General features: G+C 36.3%; 1 protein-coding gene across 1 annotated transcript in view; it reads left to right on the top strand.

Annotated features, from left to right (window-relative positions):
• Positions 1-1678: 1678 nt before the first annotated feature.
• LOC106059685 (uncharacterized) overlaps positions 1679-13512 on the top strand; it is a 30031-nt gene continuing 18197 nt past the window's right edge. Inside the window, exons 1-4 of the mRNA XM_056021651.1 lie at positions 1679-1836; positions 11287-11330; positions 11903-12072; positions 12979-13139. Of these exons, the coding sequence (XP_055877626.1) occupies positions 1784-1836; positions 11287-11330; positions 11903-12072; positions 12979-13139 (428 nt within the window). The 5' untranslated portion in view covers positions 1679-1783. The remainder of the gene's footprint in view (positions 1837-11286; positions 11331-11902; positions 12073-12978; positions 13140-13512) is intronic.

Raw genomic sequence — 13512 nt, forward strand, 5'->3', positions numbered from 1 at the left:
CAAACAGTCTGTATAGGATAGCACAGCGGAGCAGCTCAGGAAGAACAGCACGCTATTTTTCCTTGACAGCAAAAGAGCAAACAGCTTGGCAGCACAGACCTGGCTCTGCGAAGAGAAAGAGCAGTTGAAACTGAATCTTCATGTTCATCGAAATCTATTTTCTTTCACGAATCTGTATTCATACTCTTTAGTTGTCATCTTCAGTGCCTTTTCAAGCGCAACAGCCAAAATCCATTATTGTCACGTGATTGTCGTGATTGTCATGTTATTGTTGAATATCTTGTCATATGATTGTTGTCATGGGATTGTGTGATTGTTTTCTTGTGATTAATTTCATCTTTACTAATGTGATCACATCATAGATGTTTATGTGTTATATGTTATAATATGTATATATATGTGTGTGTCTGTGTGTGTGAGAGAGAGAGAGTGTGATATAGATATTTAGATATTAATCTTGTATAATAATGGATTCTTTTTGTTACCTTCTTAAATATAACGTAATCATATTATTAATCATTTGATTTGCTAGTAGGCCTATGATTAATACTTATAACATTTGTTATATTTAGTTGCCTAACTAATATTATGTATTTTAATAATAAAGTATAGAACTGTAGGTTTTGATAGTACGGTAACATTTTATTTTCTGATTCCTATTTTTTTAAAACTTCAAAATAAGTTTCAGTTTAGAGCATTATGTCCTAGATCTACGTTTGGACTTACAGGTAAGTGACAAATAGTGTGTTTTAGTCAGTGTTGTGTTTAGTTTTGGTGTTAGGGTTTAGGTGTAAGGGACACTTGATGCAACACATATGACTTACAATAATAGCATGAGTTTTTTTTTTTCTTTTAAATCATGTTCCTTGGCGATACATGTCTCTTCATTAATGTCACTGGCGAGGCACAAGATCAAGCATTCTATTTCTGTATTCCCTATGTATAGCCCTACATTACCTAGGGATATTAATCAAATGTAAGTGTATTTTATACAATGATAAGAAACGATTTAGGCAAAGTATGAAATGTTTATTTCAACTCCGCAGACGCGAACGCATGTTTCTGGGAATAACATTTCTTTTCTCTAGCAATTTTATTGTTCTTAAAAGGGTGTAGCTCGTTTTAAATACGACACTGCATGTGCGTTTAAGGGATAGGTGAAGTTTAAGGTGAATTATATAGTAGGCCTACTGTCGCTAATAAGTATAACCATATCACACGTATTTTATATTTACAAACAATTTATAGTAATTTTATAACATGAAGAGGCGTAGCAAGGGATTTGGCTTTTCGACATTCGACATCATGACATGAGTGTGTTTGATAGATATATGTCTAATGTGTGAGATTTACATAGCAACACTAATAGTCTAATACAATGTGAATGTAAATTTTTAAATAGTAATTTAGTGTGCATCTATTCATCTATGTGGTCCGCCTCTTCTTCTTTAAAAAGTGTATTTAAATGTTCTATCCATGTTTTCACATTTTTTTTAGTATATGCTGAATGTGGTTATTATTTATATGGCAATACAATATTTTAATATTTGAAGCATAAAAAGGGATTTAACGCAAAAAAAAATAAATCAATTGTCGTCCCTGCCGTTGCGCAATCCATTGTTGTTGTTTTTTGTTTTTTTTTAAGATCTGTAGACGTTAGTCTATTGGTTGGAGGAAAAATGTCAAGGTTACATATCTCTGTGTTTGGTGTCAAAGTTCGCACCGGGTCAAACACTTGCGTTCCAGTAACTGCTTCATCGAGCAGCACTGTGGTGTGTGCATCATGTATTCACAATACAGTCGTGCCGTGTCTAAACAACAAGACATGCCTTCGAGGTAAGAGATTATTTTTATATTTTAAAGAGTAGATATATCTTATATAATAGATTAGTATAGATCTAAATCTATATAGATCATATTAGACATTAGTAAGAAGTAGAATCTACATCTAGACTCCATTCAAAAAGTATATATACTAGAATTTAGAATATATACTAGATATATAGTATATAGATCTATATGAAATCAATATTAGAATATTAATGTAATTTAGGCCTATAATATCCCCTGTATTACTTACTCTATAATTAATACTTTTTAATACAACTAATCTAGATTAGATATAGATATATACGAACAATAAACTAGTCTACCTGGGACAAACTGGGTGTCGAAATGGAACCCGACATTGTCATATAACCCGACCCACACACTGTTAGTCAAATTATGGTCATCCAATCGTACTTGATTCTTACAATCATTATGTCAAGTTTTATAGCTATAATTGAAAGCTAAACACATGTATGATTGAGCTTGCGTAACGTATTGTACTTTTACAAGAAGGTAGGCTGGTTAGCTTTATGAATAATTTATTGAGCACTATTTGTTTTTTTTTAGTGTACAAAATTGTTTACCCTTTCTAATACCCGTATTTTTAGGACTGTCTCATTACAATAAGTAAACCTATATGTTTTATTTATCTTTTGGGAAAAAAAAAGTAGTCAAAAGGTCTGCTATTGTTTTGTCCAGGCTCGGTGGGTTGGTCGCATGTTGCCGACTTCTGCTCTAAGGTATACTACCTCATTACATCGCGAATGATTCTGTAAACTATTCGTGACTTTTGTAGAGATTGAAGTGTTGAAATGTGTCATTCTCTTCTTGCCCTACTCTCCTCTCTCTCTCTCTCTCTCTCTCTCTCTCTCTCTCTCTCTCTCTCTCTCTCTCATTCTCCCTCTGTAGATAGATGTAGATATATTGTAAGTTTATCAATAGATGGCCTGCTGCACACTCCATGCATTGATTTTGTACGTGCCTTGTATTTATTCGTATCTACTGCGGACCTGTGAATATCCACCAGATTGTTCTTCCTTTGTTTTGTTTTAAAATCTCTATCAATGCCATTGACACTGAAGTGCTAATACAATGGCGATTCTATTTTAAGCTTTAATTTCGGTGTTAACTGTGGCCCTGATTGTGGCTGCACATCGTCACAAACTTTTCTATATGCTACAATTACATACGTTTATATTGTAAGTTTTACAGTATGTTGTCCTATTATAGATATGTACGCATTGTCATGTACTTATTTCGTATAGCGACGCACCATAGATGACCGACTCCGAACGCGACTATTTGCTGTATTAATCTGATTTTGTGTACCGTTATACACAATCTCAGGGCTCTTGGTTTCTTGACAGTTGGAATAGAGTTTCTACGGCGACAACATTTGAGTGACATGGACATAACTGTGGTCCAGTCTGCAGTAAAACGTGGATAACTGCTGAACCTTTGTGGACTTTGTTATTTTCAGTGAACTTTTAACGTTATCGTTTGATTGTCGGATCCGCAGTAGAGATGTCATGTTTGAAAATTTAAATCTGTATGCTATATTTTTGATAATATTAGATATAGATCGACCAAAGGCGCTGTTGGCCTCAGGCTTAGCCAGACGGTTTATTTCTCCGCCCTTGTACGTGTAGCGGTTGACAACATTAAGGAAGTGGCCATTGACATCGATGTGTGGAGCTGGGTTAGTTCCTTTTGGGGACCTTTGAGTTTTTGTTGTTGTTGTTGTTATTGTTTTGAGGCTGATAGACCGACCAAACGAGGCAGCAGCCTCAGCTAATTCATGGAGGGCAAGTTGAAGCTCATGTTTGGTGTATCCAAGAATTATGGCGGAATAGGTCTCTTTAAAAAAAATCAAAGTTTATTAAGCAGTGGTTCTCACCCCATTTTTGTGTGGCTCTGAGACCTGGGTGATCTATAAAAGGCACCAAAGGCTCCTCGAACGCTTCCGTAATGGGCATACGCAATTCTAGCTTACAAATAACTATGTTCTACTACTACTAGCATTTGACAGTTGCGCTAGGTTGGACAACCGCATTCCAAAGGTAATTTTTTTTTTTGGCGTGCGTCAAGAGGACGGCTATGCAGATCGACTTAGGCGTCATTTCGCCCTCACTAGCATGGAAGAAAGTAGCTGGCAGCAATTGACCGCGGGACACACATTTGAGGCTCAAAAAAAGTCCCTGTAGAAGAAAAGCTTAAAAGACGTTAAGAAAACTTCAGTAGACCCCTAGTTGACAACGGCTTTGTCTGCATGAGGAGTAGAAAAATATGTAGGTCGCAACTGGGTTTGCGTGGTCATATGAAACACTGTAAATCTCCATAAGTTTCGGAATCGAAGACATTGCCATTATTATTAGTAGTAGAGGCATATGTAAATAGGCCTATGCTTTTTTTTCCGCACAGCTATTAAAGTGTCCCATTCTAAATGATAAAGCCAATTCAGTCTTAGTGAGAAGCTATTTTTAGTTTGCAGGCATTACATTTTGCCGAGTCATTCAAGGGTCGATAGCTCCAGCCCTTGCATAAGTTGAATAGTAGGCCGAGGAATTTCAACCCAAATCATTTTTCACACAGAGCATTACGCCAAGGACTCTAGGATGTCCATAACCGTACTTTTAAAGGGGCTGCTTGAGGACATATTTGTGATAAGATGAATTGTTTATATGCTAGATTTAACGTCTACAGATTGGCTGGCCTCATGGGGGGGGGGGGATCGGAATTTAGTCACTGATTTTTTGCTTTGATTTTGTTTATTTTAGGTGAGATTTTAATACTAAACTATCACTTGCCTCAGCACAGCAAGGGAGGTTTTAGTTTAAAACCCCTACCAGGGGGTTTTGAGCTTAAAACTCCCTACAAGGGGGGGTTTGAGGTTAAACCCCCCTGCTAGAGGGGGTTTGAGTTTAAATCCCCCCCTACCAGGGGTTTTTGCAGTTAAATTCCCCTCTTTTGTAACACAAAACAAACAAAAAATGCAAACGACAATCCCCCAAATTTCAGGAGCACAGTTAAGGAAGATTTTGATTTTTAACCCCCCTCCAAAATTTACGATAAACCCCCTCTTCAATATAAAAAAAGAAAATTACACACTCAAAATTCTACGAGCGTAGCCAAAGGGGTTTTGAGTTAACCCCCACTCCCTCTTCAGTAGGGTTTGAAGGTAAAAAATACCTCTTCAAAACGCAAATTACGCACTCAAAATGTTATGAGCGTAGCTAAATGGGGTTTGACTCAGTTTTGAATTTAAACCCCCGTTCAGCGGGGTTTGAAGCTAAAAAACCTCTTTAATATTAAAAACAAAGCAAATTATACACTTAACATGTTATGAGTGTATTCAAAGGGGTTTTGAGTTTAAATTCTCCTCCAGTGGAGTTTGAAGCTAAAAGTTCCTCTTCAATATAAAAAAAAGAAAATTACACACTCAGAAATCTATGAGCGTAGCAAAAGGGATTTTGAGTTTAAACCCCCCGCAAGCGGGGTTTGAAGGTAAAAATTACATCTTCAATGTAAGAAAAAAGCAAATTACGCACTCAAAATGCTATGTGCGTTGAAAAAAGGAGTTTTGAGTTTAAACCCCCCTTCAAAGTGGTTTAATGCTAAAAAATACCTCTTCAATATAAAAAAAAATAAAAAATTACACACTAAAATTATTTGAGCGTAGCCAAGACAATTGGGGGTTTTGAGTTTAAATCCCTTTCCTACAGATGGCTTATTTTTTAAGTTTAAAACCCCTCCAGATGGTTTTGAGTTAAAAATCCCCATACAGAGCTTTTTGAGGGTGAAAACCTCTATCTTCAATATTATTCTAAAGCAAACTACAGTTACTAAATTCTATGACCGTAGCTAAATGGGGCTTTGAATTTTAAAACACCAGAGATTTTTTAGTTTAAAACCCCCAACAGATGATTTTGACGATAAAACTTCCCTTTTCGATATAAAATCTAAAGCAAACTACAGTCACTTAATTCCAAGAGCGTATTCAAGAGAGGTTACACATTTCTACCAGTGGGGGGGGGGGGGGCTCAATTAATAAAGTGCAGTGAATAGTCATCTGCCGAAATTGAAAAACACTAAATGTGGCTCAACAAAGATGGCTAAGACAGATTTTAGGAGTCAGTTATAGAGATCGGGTTTAAATCAAGGAAATCCTATGCCAAACTGGGAGTCGACCCCCTTAGTAAGATTGTGACAGAGCGTCGCATGAGGCTTGCGGGACATGTTCTCCGACAAAATGAATTAGGCATAAGAAGAGTTGCAATAACATCCTAGTACAAATTGGCGCCACACATTCATTGAGGTCCTCAGAGCAGGTAGGAAGAGGCTTCAGACATTACCAGTGACAGAATTTTGTGGAAACAGCTTGACGGCAAATGCGCCGAACGGCGCGGGAGGGTGTAAGTCAGTAAGAACAGCACTTTTTAATAGCAGGAAAATGCACTGTAGATACATCAGAATATGCATTTTGTTGGCTTTCAATATCAGAAATAGTGCTTGGCGGCGGGGCTCTGCCCCGCGCTGGGGGAGCTCCTAGCGCTCCCCCAGACCCCCTTGCTAGCAATGGCGGAAGTCTACAATTTTCGTACTAACTCCAGGAAGAACCTATTCTAGGGCACAATAAGCGTCTTCCGAAAGAATGATACATACAAACATACATAGAAATATTTTTTTTTCGCGAGGGGGGGGGGGCGGGGGAGGGCGAAAAAAAATCCCCCCCCCCCGAAAAAAAAATCCTGGCTACGCCCATGGCTGGCCTTATAAATGATTTTAAAATAGGCCTACCGCAATCAGTTCAACTGAAAGCTTTTAAAGATTTAGTTCTACCTCTCGCAATAAGTTTGTCTTTTCAGATTTAAATAATTAAAAGCCAGTAAGTTTTTAATTGGCCTCTCGTAGACATAGCTTTCAAGGTTAGACTAGCCAGATATTTGACACCCCCCCCCAACACACACACACTTTTGCCCTAGTTACTGGACCTATGTCATCTGTGTCAGACGAAGCCTCATATACGGACAAGTTTTCGTTTATGGTTTCATCCAGTCAGGATAAGCACCTTATTAGATTTAAGTTCTCGAACCAGATCTAGATCTTCATACAATTCGCCCGTTAGTCTTCCACATCAGCCAACCTAACTGGTCTTGCGGCATGCGCCCAGAACTGTCGCTTATACTGTGTGAAATGGCATCAATCAATTTGAATCATAACTGTACACAGTTGCGTAATCTACTCTCCTGATCTTTCGATTTCTACACGCCTGCCATTTCGTAGGTTGTTGTTCGAGAACTTTGGGCGGAGAGCAGCGTTTAATGGCTGTCATATTTCTCAGTATTATAAAGCTTATTTCCCTTAGGCTTAGTTTAAACACAAATTGAATTAATTACATGGGATTGATTAACTAGTTTTTTTTTTGGTGTTTTTTTCCTTGAAAGAAAAAAAAGAGTTAATAATAAGCTTGGTATATAAAAGAAAGACACAAGTTTTAAACAGTTTGACGATAAAATAACGCGAACTATAACAGGTTGAATAGTCAAGCCTCCCCTAACCCATATATTCTTTTCTCCTAAGGTTTAAGTCACTGGGTATCAGTTTTAACAGTTCCAATATAAAAACAAAATTTAATAAAATACTCTGAAAGACACAAAGATAAAGGCTCATTCCTCGTCCCATATGTTAGGACAAATTTGTACAAATGCTCCTTCTTCCCTAGTTCTATTAGAGCATGGAATGGGTTGCCTGAGCTAGCCAGAAAAACCAGTGACTTGGCAGAATTTAAGTCATTGGTTAATATGCATGACTAAATGCATGACTCGTAGGACGTAATTATCTTCTTTTTTGAGGTAACGTCTGTATTATATAAGATAAGATAGTACAAGCAGCTCACACTTCCACACCTAAACGTTGGTATCGGTCGTCAGGTCCCAATCAGGGACCACACCTGACATACGTGTTGTCTCATCTTGTCATCCAGAGATCAACAGTCCCTCCCCCACCTTTCAATACCCGCCTTCCCCGACATTCTTAACAGCGATCCAAATAGTCGTTTAGCATATTACAGACAAACCATGGCTCTATTAAGTTTTCTGATTATTCCTTTGAGAAATGTTAAAATAGAGCTGCTATATTTCATTCACGGTATCCTCCATTAGAAATGTGTACCATAGTGCTGCTTTTATAAAATAAATATGTGGCTTTCATTCATGGTGTCCGTGTGTTTGGCTGCTAACAAATGTTTCATTATATGAACACACTCTGTCCTGGTTTTGCCACTACCGTTAGTGTTATGTGGAGATGCAGAAATTAAAGTAGGCCGAATTTTATTCAGCTGACCCAGTGTCAAGCAGCTTTATGGGGATTATTTAAATACGGAAGTGCACCATGGATTCTTCCAAATCATCGACGTCCCTGAAGACTGATATAGCTTTCAAAACCCACATGTAGATGATTCCGACATTAGGGGAGGAGAATGAACTCGTTCAAGGCTAGAGTAAGGTCTGGAATGGTGACAAGATGACCTTGAGCAACACTGCCTGGTTCCTTTCGCAAGCTTCTTGGGACTTAATCCCACTACATTGTTCGTCATGAAAGAAGTTTCAGATCAGGTAAACGTTTGTGAGTATTAAAAAAAGTCATCTTACCATTCAAGGATAACGAGGTCGAATCTCAGTGACAGGGTTGAATAATTTGATTCCGTTGTCTTAGTTTGTCTACCCACTTGCTAAATCTAAGACTAAAATTGCTTTACAGATCCTTGCTGCAAATTTTATTACAATGACTTTTTTTCTCAAATAAAAACAACAACATTCATAATAAATAGAACAGACAGAACACTCAGAGAAGTTCATGGAGTGACCAGGATGGCTGCCTGGTCATGCGGTTTGCGCGCTGGACTGTCGTTCTGATTTATCGATGGTCCCGGGTTAAAACCCTGCCAGCTCCCATCCCCCGTCGTCCTCCGGGAGGTTTGGACTAGGAAGTAATTATCTTCAACTCTGAAGGAACATCCGAAACATGTAAAACATTTTACAAACAGACTTCTTGATCTTTTCCACGTTCACTAGTCAACGAGTTGCGCTGATACAGTCTGACAGAGTAAGGAACTTTAAAGAGCATTTGAACCGTTCGGTTCTAGTCTTGATTTACAGAAGTCGCTCACTTCGCGACAACCTGTCGTAGTTATAATGGCGCTGGTGGCGGTTGTCTTCTTAGATTGCTATTTGTAGGAACTAAAAAGTTGGTTTGTTGTGGTTGTTAGATGAATGTGCTAATGCGTATATTACGTCATTATTTGTTGTGATTGTTAGATGACATTACTAATGTTCATATTAGTCATTATTTGTTGTGGTTGTTAGACGACACTCTTAGCTAACTCCCCAACTGTGCAAAGCCAAGTTTGTAATAGTTCACGCGTTTAATAATTCACACATTCAACACGCGATGCCAATTTTCGTATTATTCACTCCTTACTCTACTGGCGCAACACAAAGTTACACAATTTGGCACGTTGACCCCCTTTGAATACGTAACATCTCCGTAACATCTCTGCTGAAATGAGAAGTCGTGTGCACAACAGCAGACTTGACGTTTCTACGTTAGTCAGCAACACTGTCGGCTAATGCAATGATTTACAATATTTTAACTATTGTCGAGAAAGATAAACATGCTAGCTCGCCCAGTGATTGTATTTTTAGAACCAATGTACACGTTTACTTTTAATACGAATTTTGATACGTTCTATGCATATATTTTTGCATATCCTAGTGTTAATTTGGTGCTGTTTGCGCCAGTCCCGTAAACTTGATTGGTCTCGCCTTGTCTATCATAAAGACCTTTACTTACTTAGCTGTGTATTAAACCACATAATCCGAAATAATGGGTTCACTTCCTATAGCAGTTTACCGTGCTTCTGTGATAATCCTCTTGACACACTAAGAGATTAACAAACTACATAAAGACCTATGTTTTGTTTATAGTCGTATAGAAGTCGAACTGGTGTTAACATACTCGTGTGAATCTAAAACGGGACTCTGGACTTAAAATTTGGAAGTATTCCCTCATGTTATGATGTAGTTATGTTTACAGCAGTCCACTGTTAAAATTGACTCAGTAATGGATTGTCCTCTCTGATGTGCATTATATAATTGGATTGGTCGGTTTGTTGCAAGATCGCAGGATTTCACAGCTACGAAGTCATTGACAAACCACAATTATTATTTAAACTGTTCAACACGGAACTAAATATAAATTGAAAGGAAAAGGTAAAGAAAAAAATGAGAGATAAAAAAGCAAAAAAAAAAAAAAAATAACTGGAATCCTCTGCCCAGAGATGCATTAAAATGACTAATTTCCTCCCCAACTGGCACAAACATTTCAGGAACATTACTGAATCTCAGGATAACTTTAACGAAGGAACATTCACAACTCCATTTACTCCTGGAGATGATGTCACGTCAGACGATTTAGAAACACCAACTCATATCCACAAAGATGCAGACTTAAACGCTCTAATTCCTGCATGTGCGCCTTCCCCTTCTTTGAATAATTTCATGTCACGTGATCACCAAACAGTGGAGTAATGTCTTGAAACAATAATGTTATTTGAAGTTGACTTACCCGAGAAATATTACAAATTTAGGTAACGAATTGATGAATTGAAATATGATGCTTGGAATTTAAGAACGATGTCTGTTGTGGAGATGGTTTTATGGAGATGATAGCAAAGAGTGCTGTCCTGTAATAACTGTCCCAATGGTTATTCATGAATTGAGGGTACAATTGTTTTGAAATCAACTAGTCCTTACGCTGCAATATAGGTCAGTGACTTAAGTTAATAAGTTAACAAGTTTCTTCGTGTAAAGATAAGGCTAAAAGGCAGGATTTTATGCTGAAGACATTTATCTGTTGCAAGTAAGTTTCACGTGACTTCTGTCTCAAAGTATCCTTGACATTGCTTAGTATACCATGAAAATCTCCACTATGCATGTATAGTGAGGGATGTGAAGGCATGCTGTGTTCATGAACCCCCTTCCCACCAGACTGCACCATTGAACCATTGGAAATATCCATAAAGAGATGAAACTAGAGGTGAAACTAACATATACATTAGGTCGCAAGCGAGTCAAACTCCACCCTAATCCGATAATATATAGCTAAAATGTCCCATAGGATTGTGGGGGATGGCAACAGGCAAGGTTTGAACCTGAGACCTTTGAACGACTGTTCAGAGTGACCAGGCAGGCATCCGTAAGGATCAAGGATGTTATTCAAGTGGTTTAAATTGTTCATAAACTTAATTTTGTCTTTAAAAAAATCTTTTTTCTTTCATTATTATTTCATTAATTATTCCTAAGGAAAAATAAATCAGTGCACAATTTTTTAAACTTCCAATATATGCAATGAAGCAAAATCTTAAGAGTGATGTATATTTTTTTTTTCTGTCTCCAGTTCTGATCAGATCAGTTTCTACATCAATGGAGAGAAACACAGTGGTAAAAATAGTTTTCTTTACTTACTCTCAATCAAACTAAGACTTTTTATTTGATGTCCTAATAATACTAGTGCTGAGCCTGGTTAGCCTTATAAATAAACAACACAGCTATCAAAGAGTGATAAAGATATTTTGTTTGTTCATTTGACTCTACATTTTACTAATTCAATAAGAGATCAATACTAGCTTTAATGTGAGGTCTGTTGTATTTGATTAAGTAATGAATTTGAAAAAATTATTGTTATATTTATATGTGTGTTTATGTATGTTGTGTGTGCGTTTGTTTTTCTTGTAGTCTCCCAGGTTCTACTGTTCACGTTTTTCTTTAAGTGTGTCATTAGTGTGTATCGGACTCTCCTGTTTGTTTCTCTACTCTTGTTCACGTAAATAAAAATGGAGTGTAACTTTTAAACAACAGTATTGTTATTGTATTGTGATAATATAACAATTATGAAGTAGGTCTATTATACAGGGATGATTAATTTGATTACTTTTCAAATTGCATTAGTTAATTGTTCATTTTAATATATATATATATATTTATTTATTTATGATACATAAATATTACAACAGTTTCCCAAAAGCTTTCTCTCACTACATCTCTGAATGAGTACCTGAGAGAGGTAGCAGGTCTAAAAGGCACCAAGGTCATGTGCCGAGAGGCAGGCTGTGGTTGTTGCTCTGTCGCTGTGAGCCACCTTCTGCCAGACTCGGACAAACTTCAGACATACAGTGTCCAATCAGTGAGTTGATTATTTTAAGAAAATTAATAAATGTGCTGAGGGAATATTTTTTAGAGCCAAACAGCCTGAGAATTAAGCCTTTTTAATGGTTTCAGTAGATGAAACTTCAACCTTTATGTTCTTCAAAATTATTTACACAATTGATGTGGAATTCCTCTAAAAATAAGTTAAGTTTTCTCTTTCTAAAGATTAAAAAGATTAATTAATTGAATATGCAATAGCCTTTTACATAATAATATCATATGTAATCAGAAAATAAAAATCTGGAAAAAGTTCATTAAGAAAACTCATAAAATTTGATGGAAATATTTTTATTTTTTTTAGTGAAAGTCCTTGGGTTGTTTTAACAAAATGTGTGTGAATATCACTTGATTGTACTATTGATTGTACTACAAAAATTATTGTAATGACATATTCACTGCTTTTTTTATCACATATTTCATCATTGCCATTATAATTATAATTAAGCTTAATAGATTTTATCCTTTTATTTTAATCATTTTGAAATTAACTTTTTTTTTACTTCCACGCTCTAAACTTCTTACTATTTAGTGTGGCTACCAGGTAGTTTGTTGCAAAGTCAGTTTTCTAGAAGAAATTTCTGCAATTAATATCATTATTAGATTCACTGTAACCTTAGTGTAATAGTTATCTTTTTCTCTTGCTATATCAAGCTATAAACATAAATAAGTTTTTTGGACATTAAACAATAGATAGGGTAGTTCATTATCATATTAGCAATTAAGAAGAAAAATGCGTATATATTCTTAGATATGAGAAAAAAGGTTTTTTTCTTCTTCTCCTTACATATCATACCATTTACATAGATCTAAGTTCAACTTTAAATTTAAACTTAAATTGGATTGGTATTGCTGCTGAAATATATGACTAATCTATCCTATATAGTGCCTGACTCCCTTGTACGCAGTTGATGGCTGGCAGATTAGCACAGTGGAAGGGATAGGCAGTCAGAAAGTTGGCTTTCATCCTATACAAGAGAGAATAGCAAAGTTTAATGGAACCCAGTGTGGCTACTGCACTCCAGGCATGGTGATGAATATGTATGGGTAAGTCAACATATTGATGTCAACCATGTGCTGTGGCAGACTGAAAGGTGATAGTTAAAGCATTTAATTATTTAACAAACTAAAAATGAAAAGCATAAGAGTGTTTAAGTTTTAAGTAACATTTTAAAAAGTTAGTTAGACACTTGCTGTAGTCCCACTTGGACTGTAAATATTCTCCAAAATTATTTGTCTGACCTGTCCTCTGTGTATTCCCATTCTGATTACATGGGATTATAAGTAATCATGTTTACTTCTGCCAGTTTTTTTCCAATTGAAACTCTTTGTTGTCTATATTTTTGCATTTTAAATAAATTTCCTATTTGTTTAATTTGTTTCATTTTAATATTTAACTACATTTACTCTCTTTATCAAA

The sequence above is a fragment of the Biomphalaria glabrata genome, chromosome 2, assembly GCF_947242115.1.
Source record: "Biomphalaria glabrata chromosome 2, xgBioGlab47.1, whole genome shotgun sequence".
NCBI classification, from domain to species: Eukaryota; Metazoa; Mollusca; class Gastropoda; family Planorbidae; genus Biomphalaria; species Biomphalaria glabrata.